This window comes from Labeo rohita, chromosome 7, assembly GCF_022985175.1.
Source record: "Labeo rohita strain BAU-BD-2019 chromosome 7, IGBB_LRoh.1.0, whole genome shotgun sequence".
Classification (NCBI taxonomy): Eukaryota; Metazoa; Chordata; class Actinopteri; order Cypriniformes; family Cyprinidae; genus Labeo; species Labeo rohita.
Window position 1 is genome coordinate 9,366,754 of NC_066875.1, and position 16,396 is coordinate 9,383,149.

Here is a 16,396-nt window from a genome sequence, read left to right on the forward strand (position 1 = left end):
AAAAAAACTGACACTTATAACTGGTTTTGTGGTCCAGGGTCACATATTTGAAATGCAAATGTCTAAAGTCTCTAAATTACAACATAACCAAAACTTTGCTTAAAAACCTATTGCTTAAATCTACCGCCTTCTGTCGTCAGATTGATATTGATTGATATATGTTTTTAGCAAGTAAAATCCCTTTTGGTATAATTATAATTTGGTATAATTAACAAAAATCCAACATCAGTTCATAATCTTTTTTGCTGTGGAATTTTTGTAAAATAAATATAAGAATAACTTCTATATTTTTAGTAAGATTTCAATTTGAACGCTTGCTGGACAGAAGCTACCTAGGTTTACCTGATTATCCATACATTATTTCATTTTTGCAATTCTTGTTCAAATGTGACTATCAAATATATTACATCAGGTTTTTGCCTTTTATTTTTGACATATTACTTGGAGATACAGTGTGACAACTAATATTTATATGTATTTTATGTAGGTAGACTGCAACACTGTTATAAATACCTCACTGATTTACATTTTATTTTTTAGACATATAAATATCAACTGCACTAAATTGCATATTTTCACTCAGATTGGCCCTCAGAGTGTGAGCTCTTCTGTATATACAGTATGAGCCATAAAAAGCCTAATGCATCAAAAACACGCATGTAAAAATTGTCTAGAATTCAATAAACAGTTCCATTTAAAAAATTCTGTTTCGTACTATTCTTAAGTCAGGCTTTACAAGGTAAACAAAAATCTGCACAATATGAAATACATGAAAATGCACTATTTTATTGTCCATGGATTCTACAGCTTCAAGATTTACTTGAGTAAACATTCAATATGCCATAAACATTCTGCCCAGGTCTCTGACTTGAGCCGATTAAGCTGTGAACACATAGTAAGACTGACGATGACCTGATATGTAGACATACTAAATATTTTCATGATGCTTTCAACTAAATCCTATTGGAAGAGCTAGGACATGGCAAGTGGCTTGCATATAAATAAATAAAATAATCTTATCTAAATGTACTGCATTAGATCCTGAGCTATACATAGTCAAGATATTTATAACCTATTGAAAGTCATTTGACTGGTTTGATGTAGATCAATTGATACATTTGCCCTTTAGGTGATAAGTGACCACAAGAAGAGTTTTTGTTGGTGAAGACAGATCCTTCCATAATATTCCACCATCACTGTAACAAACAGGGTTTGCAGTCTTCTGTATAGGCCCGTCAGGGCCTTTCTTTGATCCAGTAACACAGAAAAAACACTTCCAGTCTTCTGTTCCTAAGTCAGGCTCATTGTTAACACAATCCGAGACAGACTTTGCATAAATACATAAGAGAGTTTGTTTGCATAGTTGCAAGGTGGCCACAGAGACAGATAGAGCGCCAGCGCTGGACCGACTTTCCTGTGAAGTGCAGTGGTGACTCTCAGTAGCTACCTGTGTGGGCAGACAGACAGCGCTGGTAAGCGATCTGTAAGATCGGAGTGAATGATGTAAGACAGTGTGGAATTACATTTACCTCTCTCTGAGAGTCAGTGCAGGGTTGTTGCTGAGGAAAGAGAGCTGCTGCTCCAGGCTACAGACACGAAAGGCCAGGTAACACGACGACAGGATGAGCAGGATAATGCTATGGGACAGAAGTCAGACTTACATAAACAGCTTGCTTTTCAAATGGAAATAGAAGACCAGAACACTGTAACTATACGTGACCCGCATGAAACTAATTAGAGTGATGAGATCACAGAGAGCCTGTACGCATGTTCAGCTGGACAATAGATGGCAGTGTTGTGAGTTTCTTTGTGATTTAGGAAAATAAAAAATACATATAACCTTGGACTCATTGCTCAAAGAAAGAAAATAAAAACTGGCACTGGCACTGCATGATATGAATGGCCGGTTTACATGCATGGGAGTTTACTTGTCCAGTGAGTTTATCCCTGCTGCACCACATAATCTACACAAAACAGGATGCATGATGATGGGGACGGATTACTGGAACAGGTGGACTGGCAAGCAAATGCATGTTTGTGCATCCGAGTAATGAGAAAATCTCCCCTGCCTTGGGATTTGGTCTATTTATAAAGCTTAGAAAAAAGTTAAGCTTTACTGAAGTACGATTAAATGCACATACTTTTTCCACAAATGGTTTTTGGTCTTTGATTCTGAATTGAAGAATTTCAACAAAGTACCTGTACTTCAAATTAAAAGTGATACAAGTCATTTTTTGATCCACTGAATTTCTATAGGTGTCTTGAAACAACACACCAGTCTCTGTGACTACATATATGTGCAAGTAAGAAAGCAAGCATGGACACAGAGCAAGGATGTCCAGCCAAACTCACAGCAGGATGAAGAATTTCAGTAGTTGGTACTCCATCTGGCCCAGTTCTGGTATCGTCTCTGTTAGGAGGATCTTCTTGGTTTCCAAACTTTGATCTGAAATTGACAGAGCAATATCACAAGATGAGGAAATGCACAACACAATGATGTAAGTCATGTAGTGTGACTTAAAGGGGATCTATTATTATTATTATTATTATTATTATTTTATAAGGTGTTTGAACACAGTTGGGTGGCCGCAGTGTGTAAAAACAACCAGCCTATAAAGGAAAAAATCCACCCACTCATTTTTTTTTTTATAATTCCAATAAATCATAAAAACTCTCTCTAAACATGCCATTACAGATCCCGCCCATTTGTGACTATATATGTTTAGGGATCAATACCAATGCTTTGTGCGCGAATGTCAGCTCCAGACAAAATAAGTATCATATGTTTGTTTTCCAAATTGCCTTTCTGAAAGCTACCATTAGATGTGTTTCCTTTACCCTTCAAATTGTGCAAATTGCGAATTGAAAATACACCTAATGGAAACACGTGAATTTCACTAAAACTCCTATATATCGCAAAAAAAATTCACACTTGCATGAGGTGATTTTTTAGGCATTTTGCAAAAGGAACATTTTGCAAAACTGCAATGGAAATGGCTTTTTTGCATATACAGTTTACCTTGTTTACATAAAAGTCAAATGATCATTCTTCAATGTACTACAACCTCAAAAAAACACCTCATATGTGTTTTTTTTGTCACACCATAGGATGTTTCAGCCTTTTGTGTCAAAAAATGACCTTGCTATTCCAAGCTAACCTGTCATTAGTGGTTTGCAAGACACATTTGCAGAATTTTCCATGATTATGTAGTTTAACATACAGTTTTTATTTAAAAAATATAATTTAGGGGTGTCACACCAAAGGACAACAAAACGTTGTAACACTTTTGTAGTGGTTTTTCGTCACTAACACGACAATGAATGGGGTCCTTCAACTAATAAAAGCTTTTTCTGAGATTGGCCGATTTAAAATCAGGATATGGTGTCACACCAGAGGACATGGTTATCAGAGACAAAATGTGTCAAGTTCCTACACTTTCAGAAATATATGGTTGAAAAAAATCATTGCCATTTGCTAAAACAGACACTTGTACAATTATGCCGGAGGTATTTATTATCATTTTTATGCTTTTCTTTTTAATTTATAAAAGTTGTAATTTATTAAACCATGATTGAGACAGTCATACCACAGGACAATTTTGACATTTGGCTCAAAAGGAAACAATCGAATAACACTGCAGCTTTTATAACAACAGTTCCATGTAGGACAAAGAAATGTTTAATGATTTACAGCATTTTACATACAACAATATTAATTATATTCATTTTTATCTTGCAGGACAGTGAAAATGCCATGTCACGTCAACAAACCAAAGATAGATGCTTACATCTATCCATGCCTACATAGATGCTGCCGTCACGTGCTACCAGAATGATTGTAAATAGGAATGTGGTAGTTAAAAACTGCATATGAAAGCAGTGTGAAGTCGACCGCTTGAATTTTTTGAGCTTATAATCACAAGTGGGACTTATAAAGTTTGCGATAGCATGCAATGGCACCATGAGACCAGTTATGTTGTTATTTTTATCATACCGTGCTCCCAGTTTGTGTAATACATAAACGTGCATTTATTATGCACAGTACAATCAGACTGACTTTTAAACCGATTCCAGTTTGAACATATAAGGCTGAAAACTGCTACTGAGAGTTTCTGATCCTTTTAGTGTGTGAGATTGTCCTGTTTTGTTTTTGCCAGCTCTTGAAGCTCCACCCTCTTCAGAAAAGGGAGCTGGAAGCACCAGCTCATTTGCATTTAAAGGGCAAACACAAAAATCTTGTGTTTTGGCTCTTACCCTAAAAGTGACAATTTTAAACGAGGCTATAAAATTTTTCTAGAGCTAAAACTAGATAAAAATAGGCTGCCTTTAAATAAGTTTAAAATAAAAAACTATATTACTGTAATGTCAACAACTCAACCCCTCACTTAGAAATGGCTTTTAACATTCTAAAAACAAACATTCAAAAGTATTACATCTATTAATCTTAGCAGAGGCTGGTTTTTAATGTTTTATCTCTACTTTCTAAAATCTCCTTCCGGGCTTAATCTCGTATTGCATAATGGATCCGAGCAAACAAGACCGTTCCTGCGTCATATCCACACACACACACCGAGAGAACCAAGAGCTCACAACATGAGCAGACATATGACGTCAAAGTGAGGTGATCAGCTTGCTCCCGAACAGAATGAAATCATTTAATGGACATTTTTTCATTCCATCCCAGAAAAAAAATTGATGAAAAGGGGACATTACCTGACATTAATTTCTCTGGTCTGAAAAATTAATCCGCTCATGGCTAATGCATTTCCCTCTCCTGAAATTCACCTGACTTTACCTTCAGCAGCACAGAACAGCACAAAAATGACTTGATAATGTGCAAAGCTGGGGGGATTTTTTTCCCTCATCAGTTAGCAGTATATTATATTCTTGTCATAACTCATTACATTACATGTTTATTTCAGTAAGTTCCATATATAATTATTAGTAGTAGCATGTCAGTAAATGTCTATGACTTTTCCATGACCTTGCCAGTTGTTTATAATTATGTGAGTTTTAATGCTGAAGCCAAAACTGCCTGTGTTAGGTACCCTTTAAACCACTTCATAATCATTTCTGAGGTCAAAATTCATCTTTTGAACAAACAGATTTATACAACAGACCAAGACTAAATTTATTTCACTGCTTACTTTTTAATTGCAGTAAGATTATACTCATGTCCTCCAAATCACAGTTTTAAAATTCCTTTATTTATTTTCAATTACTGTGGGAACCCTGTATGGTGTAAACTCAGTAAGGAGTTATTTCCAAAAAATCTGATTACAGAACATGCAAAACTTTCAAAATACATTTTAAATATGCAATACTGAACATTTCAAAACTTCTAACCCCTCGTTACCCCTATCAAAAAGGCACCATGTGTGTGGTAGTACTATACTAGGATAGATTTTGATAACTTCTAGGTAAAAAACATAAAACCATGGTCCAAAATATAGTATTGCTATGGCACCATTTCCAAAAAATATCTAAATACCTTTTTTGGTCAATCACTCACCCTCCAGAGGCTTGTCTGTCTGGAAGGGGGCGTCTACAGCACTCAGGCTGCCGCTGGAGTTTCCCAGTAAGTCAGGTAGAGAAGAAGCTACAGATGCCACCGACGGCTTCCTCCTCCAGTTCAGCACTGGAGGAAATTCGTCTGGTACAGGGAAAACTTCAGGGACAGGGAACTCATCCTACACCAGCACATGGAAATACAGGTCACACTAGGATTCACTAAGCATGAATTGTACAGCTTGTTTAGATTGGATGGTAATATTGTGAATGAAAATTGACCAAATGGGAGAGTTCACAGTCTAGACTGCCAAACCTACCAGAGATAAAGCATTGGGCTCCTCCATGTACTGCTTGAGGCTTAGGATCTTCTTTCCATTGACCTGTATGACAGACAGCAGCATGATAATCACCCATTTGTCATTAGGCCAACACTGTTTACATGTTTTTGACATAATAGCTCACAGGCACTGACTAAACTCTCACCTGTAAATGTGTGCAGATGCGTCGCAACACATCATAGACGCTATCTCTGGACAGTAGAGACACAAACACGTACTGTGGGTGGAAAGGACAAAAACATAATTAATCATAATTAAAGCGTAGAAGTGTAAATAGAGACCATAATATATAGTGGATGTGGGATGTCCACTTACATTCCTGCTGGAAAACCCAGCTATAGATAGTAGCTGTGTTATTAAACATGTTGTTGGTTTCAAACTAGTCCAAGCTGGTCTTTAGATGTTTAAAGCCAGTTTAGGTTGTTCATGGTGGAACTAATGCTAGTAGAACCTTCAAAAAACAGCTATATGCTCCAAAAATACAGCTTCTTTATGATCTTAAGTTGGTTAAACCTGTTTTCTAAACTCTTTACCGTTTAGCTGGTTGGCCAACAACCTAAACCAGCTTGGACCACACTCTAAAAAAAAAATGTTTCCAAAAGGGGATTTTTGCAGTGACGTCACAGAAGAACCATTCTTTAACCGTTCTTTAAAAAAACCTTTTTTTTCTCAGCGTAAAGAATATTTTAATAATCTAAAGAACCTTTTTCTAATCTAAAAACACAGCTACCACCCAAACTGTTTTTAGCTGGATTTTGCAGCAGAGATAAGAGAATGTGTGCATGACCAGAGTACAAAGACAAACCACTTTGGTTTAATTTAACAATGTAGCCACATATAATCTCACTACCAGGAAAAGGATCATATTTTTAGGGAACACTGTGAGTGCATGAAAGCTGATCTCATGAGGGGTAGAGGCTTTATGGATTAGTACAAAAGAAATGCAACCTTCAAGTGGAGTCGGGAAAAATAATGAAATTATGTGCATATGAATGACTAAACAAATTCTCAAAGATACCCAAATTATACATGCATGTTCACATGAAAAATATTTGAAAGCATTTTTGCAAAGAGCAGTGGTAGGAGTGGAAGTTTTGCTTCCATTAAAAGCAGTTAGCTTCATGTAAATAAATTCATTATTTGGGAGATGCCATGTATAAATAAAGTTTATACAGTGCACAGCATAAATTAGTTCACCCCCTCTAAAACTTCAATTGAGCAGTTACTCTTTACTTGCAAGACATATTAGGGTTTTTTGAATATATAATGTTCCAACAAGACTGCTTGATCAATTACCAAACAAGAATGTCAAAATTATTTAGCAAAATAAGATTTTCTTATCAAAGTGATAAAATGTTGTGTTGCAAAAATGAGTATACCCTCCTGAAAGTTACCAAAATAAAACTGAAAAAAGAAAACAAAAGTGTAGGTTTAAGGCTATTTTTGATCAGTAGGTAAGTATATTGAACCAAAACAGAGCCGGCAAAAGCTATGAAATGAATGACTGTTTATCTCACAGAGTACGACGGAGCCGTACGGAGCCGGAACTGTAGCATTTAACCTCTTCCAAGGCCCATATTTACAAAATATAAACTTCTGGGAATCCATACTCTGGTCTTAAGAGACCAAGTCAATTATTTCGGATCCAAAAGCATCTAAAATGTTCTGGTGTTGCTAGAGGAAGAGTACAGTGAGAAGTGCTTGGTACCCACAGTGACGTTCAGTGGTAGTAAAGCTTTTATATTGGGATGTATGAGTGCTGAAGGTGTGAGGAAGTTGTGCTTTATCAATGCTGTTATTAATTCACACACCACTGTGTGATGTAATACAAAAAACTGAAAACTTTTTATTAAGAATATGTTTAATACATTTCAATTTTGCCGTCTTTCCATAAATTATTTTAGTAATCATTAAGAAAATACATCTTTTATATTTATTCAGAGGGGGTGTACTCATTTATGCTGTGCACTGTAGGTTTCGTAAAAGAGATGCAAGTCTGTTCAATTGTTTATATACCTGCATAAAAAATTGCCACCATTTAAACTTTATGATTTAGCTATTTCCGTATTTAGTATCCAACTTAAATGCATAGTAGTAGCGGCAATAACAACTGCCTAACTAGGATTTTCCCAGGTGCACTTCAAAGCAGCATTATTCATTATTCACAATGGGCGTTCTGTTCTGCTTTCACTGTACAGGAAGTAAATGACTGCCTTAAAGAAATATAGAATTACTAACAATTCACAGGCATTAATCCTCAAAGCAATGTCTAATAATACTGCTTTCAACTGCTGTTCAGTAATATGAGCCAACTGAAGCCCGAAAAGAATTCGATGCTAAGTCGACTGACCCACATCAAATGGCAATACATTTCCTGTAGAGATTAATGAGATTAAATGGAAAACAAATCAAGTCTGCAATAACAAGACAGACATTTCAATATGACCTTAAACATTTTTCATTAAATTCTTTCAAGACCAAATTCTCTGAGCTATGCTAGCCATATCTATAGTTGTATACTCTTGCTATAGCACATGTCTTATTTATGTCTACTTTTATTTATCTGAATTTTAGAAGAAACATCTGAGATAAACATTGCCCTCTGGAAATTGTACTTTTCCACTTTTTCTAGATACCAATCGGATGAAAATAAGAGCCACTGTGACTTTTACTTCTTCTGAGAAATAGACCCAAGTAATCTTACACTTGTCCTAGAGTTTCAGAAGAGATATCAAATACGTCACATGCTCAGATTTGCCAAGATCCCAGAGTCTGCAATCAAGCCTCAGAGATTTAAACAGGAACTCAAATGTTTCTCATCTAAATGATACAAAAGTCCATTTCTATTTATCTCCAAGACCTTTTAGAAGAAACGCCTTCAAGAGACATAAACAAAATTGAATCTCCAGTAAAGGATTAGTTCACTTCCAGAATAAAAATTTCCTTGTGATTTACTTACCCCCGTGTTGTCCAAAATGTTCATGTCTTTCTTTCTTTAGTGGAAAAGAAATTAAGGCTTTTGAAGAAAACATTCCAGGATTTTTCTCCATGTAGTGGACTTCAGTGGGAGCCAGTGTGTTAAAGGTCCAAACTGCAGTTTCAGTGCAGCTTCAAAGGGCTCTACACCGAAATGATCGGTCATTCGGTCAAAAATAAATAAATAAATACATATTTCTATACTTTTTAACCACAAATGCTCATCTTGCACTAGATTGACTTTATACATTACGTAGTCATGTTGGAAATGTCATGCATGGTGTAGGCGGAAATACCGACCCAGTGTTTACAAAGCAAGCGTGCACAGAAAGTCAAATGCCATTTTCAAAAAAAGGTAAAACAATAATATTAAGGCTGCAACGATTCCTCGATTCTATTCGAGTACTTGATTTTTTAAAAATCTTTGATTGCATTTTGCCGAGTGTCGAGTATTTCGGCAAAATACCGGAAGTGGCGCATTCAACATATTAAACCCATTCAAAAATCATAATAAAGCATAATGCTATTAAGAATTCACAAATGCTACGATTCAGTTAAATAGATATATGCCATGCAGGTTTAATATATGCACTTTAATTATATACATGCGTGTAGGTTACATACATGCATCTCAGAGCGGCTCCGTTCACAGTAAATGCTGCTACACAAACCGTTATCATTTATATGTGTGGAGCGTCTCAGACTCTATCTCTGCATATTGCTATGAATTTGGGTTTATTAAAACGTTCATCTGGGAACGCAACGTGCGTTATTTCATCAGATTTGTAAGGCAAATCATTTATAAACTTAGCAAACACAGGAGAATACATTATTATCTTTATAAATATGCTAACTGTTCATCGCTATTTCAAAATAAAAGTTTAAACTCTCACTCTGAGTTTACACGTTTTGATATCCACATTTCTATCATAAAGAAATGGCCAAATATTAAAGATTAAGTGGACATCTGAGATAAATGTTGAGTTAATATTAAACAATGACTAGATCACGCAGTAAAGTGTAAAAACAATCGTCAGGCCATTGGCGCCCTCTGCAGGCATTTGGTATAATGCGTAATGTACATTAGCTGTATTGTTTATAATACATGATGTATTTTAAGTTTTATTCAATAAAACCATATGGTTACTTGCTTTTGATACTTTATTTGAACTAATTATTATTGCCTCATTGCTATTATATATATATTTTAAGTAATTTTCAAGGCTATTGTTCACTTAGGTCTACACAGATGAAGAGGTAACCATGCGTGACCTTTTAAATGTGTTTACATAATGTGTGATGTTGTGGACACACATTGCAGAGCTAGTTTAAGACAAGCATATGTGATTAAAAAGTACAACAATAATTATTATTATTATTATTATTTATTTTTTTATTTTTTTTTAGAAAATGGCCAATTGTTCCTCTAGATATGACCTTTATTTCTCGGCTGGGATCATGTAGAGCCCTTTGAAGCTGCATTAAAACTGCCATTTGGACCTTCAAACAATTGGCACCCATTTAAATCTACTATAAGAAGAAAAATCCTACAATGTTTTCCTCAAAAACCTTAAATTCTTTTAGCTGAAGAAAGACATGAACATCTTGGATGACACAGGGGTGAGTAACTTATTAGGAAATTCTTATTCTGGAAGTGAAGTAACTCTTTCAGTTTCCTGAGCTGTGAAAGATCAACCTCATAATTCATAAAGACCATATTATCTGATAACAAATCAATTTTTTGTACTGGCCAATTGCCAGACTACTGAATAATAGTCTTCCTTTCTCAACCGGTTTTACTTCGCTGACAAGAATCAATTAAACAAAAAGGAATAAATGCTGACAGGTGTGAGATATGCTGACTGAAGACAGATTCATACTGTGACCTGCAGTCTCAGTGTTGCATCCATTTGCATTTTCACTGTTTTGCAGCAGTGCCACAGCATATGCTGACTAAGCTTTGTATTTCAATCTGCCGGTCGATGACCTGGAACCCAGTGGAAACGCACCTTCTGACTGCTGTCTGTGGTGATAGCCAAGCCATTAGGAACCAGACCTGCTGTCTTATGTTTCTTCACCAACCGCACGGACGCAACAGGAATGGCCACCTGAGAGGCAAGAGAAAGTGGTAGAAAAAAAAGGAAAAAGTTCCTTGTTTCAAAGTGCATCTTTGCTTACGAATTCTTGCACACAACATTTTCCCTCTCAAGTATGGAAACTGGACCAGCTAAATCTAATTACTAAATAACGTGGTGCACAAAAGAAACTATATAACATTACGTTTAATTCAGCACAACAAACCGCAACATGGCGTGCAGCCAAAAGTACACAAAACACCAGTCATTCTATGCCATCATTCCTTGCTAATTTGTTAATTCGTTCTATACGATCATTCCTTTCAAGTTTATGATGCTAAAATTGTACTACCTTATTAACCAGTGTGTTTTGTGTTGTTTTTTGGGTCGTTCAGACATTTTTGCACTAATCTAAAACCCTGTGACATTCAAATCCACATTATTTTGAATGTAACAGGCACAAAACTTTTAGATTTTTATATTTCTATTACAATATCTATATAATATTTGTATTAACAATATTAAACATTCAAAGGGTTTTGTAATCATTAGTGTAAATATATTGTATAATAATTATATACTGCAGTTATACAGTAACCTGATTTATTAGAAAGTACACTGAAATTGATACTTTCACAATGTACTCAGCTATTTATATGCAGGCCTTGATACTTTAAGTACTGTGGGAAAATATAATCTGACATGACGTTCAGTTTTCAAATCAAATGATAAAAACTGCACTACTTTCTAACACAAATGGCACTGATTTTTGAGAATGAACTTCCTGATCATGTCCATAGTTGAATATGTGATGCTCACCTTGATGTCTTTACCAAAGAGGTTGGCGTAGAAACACAGCCAGTTTCGAGAGATGTAGAGTCGGCCTTGCAGCAGGATATCTCGCAGAAGGGCGCAGGAGTAAACTAAAGGACGGGTCATAAGTGCACTTATACAAGAGATCTGCAAGTCATGCAAGCTGATACTCAACAACATCAAATTTTGATGGCTTTTTTTCACTTGAACTAGCTCAAAGCAGTTAATATGTTAATACCAGTGTCAGACAGATTGCAACATTATTATATTAACAAACAACAAGATGAAGAAATACACTGGGGTTCAAATGACTGAGAACAGGGATCCCACATGCAATTTAATCCTTGAAATAATACGTTTTTAGGATTTAAAAATATTTTAAACACAGGAAAGTTATGACATATACCTGAAAAATATTTCTAATATTTCAAGATTTTGCACTACTTTAGGTCACCATTTAAAAAAAAAACAGATCAGTTGAATCATGCTGGATATGATTAGGTTTGTTCACGCAGCTAAAGAGGAAATAAGAACAAAAAAAAAAAAAAAAAAAAGGAAATGAATGTGCACATTATCTACAGAAATATATGTATATATATTTGTGTGTGTAAATAAAAAAACTACATGCAAAATAAGAAGCATTCTCAGTAGGGGTCGTAAAATATTGTATATTATTAAATATAGTTATATATATATTATTTAAAATAATTACACATGTGTGTGTGTGTGTGTGTGTGTGTATACTTGTTCTTGCTACATTGTGGGGACCAAATGTCCCCACAAGGATAGTAAAACCTGAAATTTTTGACATTGTGGGGACCGCAAATGATGTTTATCTGAAAGTGTAACGATGCAAACATGTTTTCTGTAAGGGGTAGGTTTAGGGTTAGGGTTGGGTTACGGGATAGACAATATCGTTTTGTCACTATAAAAACTCTATGGAAGTCTATGGAAAGTCCCCACAATTCACAAAAACAAACATGCATGTGTGTGTGTGTATTAAAAATATATTACAACAATATTAAATATACTTCTTAATTGATTATTTAAACTAATTACACCTGTAAATAATTAAAATATTACATTATAAATGAGAAGCACAATAACAAGCATTTTAACTAATAGTTCACTAGCGTTAAATATATTATTAACTAGTGTTTTGAGACCTTTGTCCCCCTATATAATAGACAATTTTATTAACACAGCAAGTGCACCAGTTTGAATTTAAATAAACAAAACTACTTTAAAACAACTGCAAGATATTACTGAGGAAGCTGAGGTAGCACTATAAAAAAATAATTTCATCATTTCACAAGGTCACTTTACAAGGAGCAGCAAGATGCAGCAAAATGAAACGTAAGAGGCTGCAGTGAAATGAGAATGACAGCAAACTTACCTTTCATTAGGAGCTCTTCTTTGGGAACGCTCTGGAAAAGCTTGTGGTACTGCGCATTGTACTTGCTGACAGTCTGTGAGGAAGTAGAGGAAAGAGAAATCAGCTGCTTCGCACAGCTCTTCTGCAGCCTGGCTCTTTCTCGTAAGGGATGTGAGCTCTGCACCAAGCTGAGCATGCTGACACGACACAAACACTCCACACCAACCGAGAGGCAGCCTCGCACCGCGTGTGCGTACTGCAGATACCCCGTTCCTCTCCACTGTCCCGGGACCTAAGAGCCAACTTAGCTTCGTCCTCTTCCTGTAAGCTAACAAAGCGTTTCTTCTTACTTCAGAAGCGTCTCTCTCTCTCTTTCTCGCTCTCTCTCTCTTTTCACTGCCCCGTCACAGGCACACAGCAGAAACACCCACTGCACCTTGACGGAAAAACTTGTGGGCTTGTTTCTAGCACATTTATCTTCGCCAGCGCTCTCTCACTATTGCTTCCTGCAGCTCAGAGCATTTTAGAGCACACTGATGCATAACAGATCATTAGGATGATGGATGTTCATTATGTAGATGGGCTGATTCAGTTCAATGTTTAACCCTGCTTGTTCAACTACACTGTCTGTTTATAAGCTTTAATAAAAGCAATATGTCTTAATTCTATAACCAAGTCTGTGAAGTCTGTGCAGTTCAATCCTTGTGTGACAGTATCTTCTACTATGACCTTGATTCAAACTTCTTCTACCATGACCTTGCTTCAAAGCTGTGGTCACAGAATCTACTAAATTACTCAAAGACAGGCACCAAAAACATTTGTACAGTGACCCATAACGTATTTGGACACTTAAGTCACAACTAAAAATGTATGGAAATTTTTCATTCAAAATGACTTTCATCAAGTCTTTTTGTTAAATAACCAAAAAATCTGGAACATGTTCATACACTATACAAAATTGTGCAGAAACATTTTTTTCACTCAGCATTTTCTCTATTGCTATTAATATTACATAAATAATTACAAAGAAGTGACATAACATTGAATTAAACGTGAAATTTTTAAGAACAAAGACTGAAATCTTGTAAAACATACTTCAATACTTCAACTTGTTTTAAAGTGGTTAAATGTGTGAAATGTGTTGAGTGCTACTTTGCTAGGACACATGAGTGAATGTGAGGGAAATTTGACATCCACTAAAAATCACTACGACACAGGATGGCTAAAAATAATTACAAAAATGCTGGGTCATTCCTTGGACACGGTGACTTTTCAACCTCATGACAACTTAAGAAGGATATGTTTATTGCTCAGAAAACAGCACTGGCCATACAAAGAGGATTTGTTTAGCAGATCTTAGTTGTTGTTTATGACCAGAGGTCAAGGTTTAGCTCATTTGCAATATCCCATTAGCCCCTGCTGGTAGATGCGGTAACTATATTCTCTGGAGGCAAAAGACATCTTTCTCCAATTAAACGGAATATTTAATCCAAAAATGAAAATTCTGTCATTAATTACTCACCCTTATGTCGTTCCAAACCCATAAGACCTTCTTTCATCATCGGAACACAAATGAAGATATTTTTGATGAAATCCGAGAGCTTTCTGACCCTGCATAGACAGCAATGTAACTGACACGTTTAAGGCCAAGAAAGGTAGTAAAGACGTTGTTAAAATAGTCCATGTGACATGAGTTACATGTCAACCGTAATTTTATAAAGCTAAGAGAAAACTGACACAGGAGCTGGTGTTCTGACATAGAATGTGGAAGTGTTGCCGCTTGTTTACAAGCAGAAGATGCATGCTATACAGAAAATAGTCTTCATAAACTTGTCTGGAGATTTTGACAGAGAGAGGATGATTTGCAATTTGTTGCTCAGCCTTTCTTATTTGAACCAGAATGTTCAGACGATGAACTAAGAGAGATGGATGTTCTACATCAAAACACAGGCTAATACACAAGTTTCACAATTTGAGTAGAATTACTGAAATAAACAAAGTTTTCCACAACATTCTAATTTATTGAGATACACCTGTATATTCATAAAATTACAGTTGAACCACTGTTGTCACATGGACTATTTTAACAATGTCCTTACTACCTTTCTGGGCCTTGAATGTGGTAGTTGCGTTGTTGTCTATGCAGGGTCAAAAAGCTCTCAGGATTTCATTAAACATATCTTAATTTGTGTTCCGAAGACGAATGATGGTCTTATGAGTTTGGAACCACATAGGGGTGAGTAATTAATGTCAGAATTTTTATTTTTGGGTGAACTATCCTTTTAACATAAATATTAACAGAAAGCTGTACAGATCTCTTTTCTTGGTTTATAACATGAATAAATAAATTATACAAACAGGGAAAACATGGAAAAACGTTTCATCTAATACAAATGATATTAAAATGCTTACAAATATTGCATATATTTTCAAATATACTTTTAGATATTTTTATTTTGAATATGGTTAAGTGTCAAACTGTTTTTCAGCTCACTGTACATACAGGATGGACACTACAAGATGTGACTGAACTGTATGCCATTTGATACTTACAGATCCACGGTAGCATTTCTTGACGTCCTCATATGATAGATCATCTATTAGATGCAACCTGTGATACAGAAAGAATTATGTAAGAGAATCTGAAAAATATTAACCAGAATATCCAACGTGATTTAGTTTAAATGAGTTGCACAGAATGTTATGGTAAAAGCATATTTAAAGTGAACTAAATGGGATATTTTGCCCCACAATATGGAACTGATTCTGTTAAGCGCTAAAACAGAGCAAACACAGCCTTATTAACCTCAGGGTGAACTCATGACAGAAAATACGTACAAGCTGATGATCCCCAGCCCTCCCAATATGCTCATGCTCAGGCCTGAGGCAGAGAGCAATCCCATAATGTGAAGCTTATGACTCTAACACTAATGAGGGTTCCAGACAAGAGCTCAAGAAATGAAATCATTAGGGTATTAAGTACAGATCATGTTCCATGAAGATATTTTGTAAATGTCCTACCGTAAATATATCCAAACTTAATTTTTGATTAGTAATATGCATTGCTAAGAAGAATTTTAAAGGCAATTTTCTCACTATTTAGAATTTTTTTGCACCCCCAGATTCCAGATTTCGTATCTCAGCCAAATATCGCCCTATGCTAACAAACCATACCTTATTTATTCAGCTTTCAGACAACGTATAAATCTCAATTTCAAAAAATTGACCCTTATGACTCGTTTTGTGCTCCAGGGTCACAAATGTAGGTGAAAATGTAAAAAAGGTGAAAAATTTTAATGGAGTTTTGT

The 16,396-nt window shown here is 35.5% G+C and overlaps 1 protein-coding gene across 4 annotated transcripts in view; it reads right to left on the bottom strand.

Annotated features, from left to right (window-relative positions):
* Positions 1-766: 766 nt before the first annotated feature.
* gramd2aa (GRAM domain containing 2Aa) overlaps positions 767-16,396 on the bottom strand; it is a 28,686-nt gene continuing 13,056 nt past the window's right edge. For 2 of the 4 annotated variants that reach the window (XM_051113889.1, XM_051113891.1), the window contains exons 3-12: positions 15,642-15,699; positions 13,110-13,182; positions 11,720-11,823; positions 10,835-10,933; positions 5,995-6,066; positions 5,829-5,891; positions 5,513-5,690; positions 2,353-2,446; positions 1,530-1,637; positions 767-1,447 (exon numbers count right to left, since the gene is read on the bottom strand). In XM_051113889.1, coding sequence (XP_050969846.1) covers positions 1,444-1,447; positions 1,530-1,637; positions 2,353-2,446; positions 5,513-5,690; positions 5,829-5,891; positions 5,995-6,066; positions 10,835-10,933; positions 11,720-11,823; positions 13,110-13,182; positions 15,642-15,699 — 853 coding nt within the window. In that variant the 3' untranslated portion in view covers positions 767-1,443. Of the gene's footprint in view, positions 1,448-1,525; positions 1,638-2,352; positions 2,447-5,491; positions 5,691-5,828; positions 5,892-5,994; positions 6,067-10,834; positions 10,934-11,719; positions 11,824-13,109; positions 13,183-15,641; positions 15,700-16,396 lie in introns of those variants that run through there. The other 2 variants (XM_051113890.1, XR_007828018.1) reach the window with 2 other exon arrangements.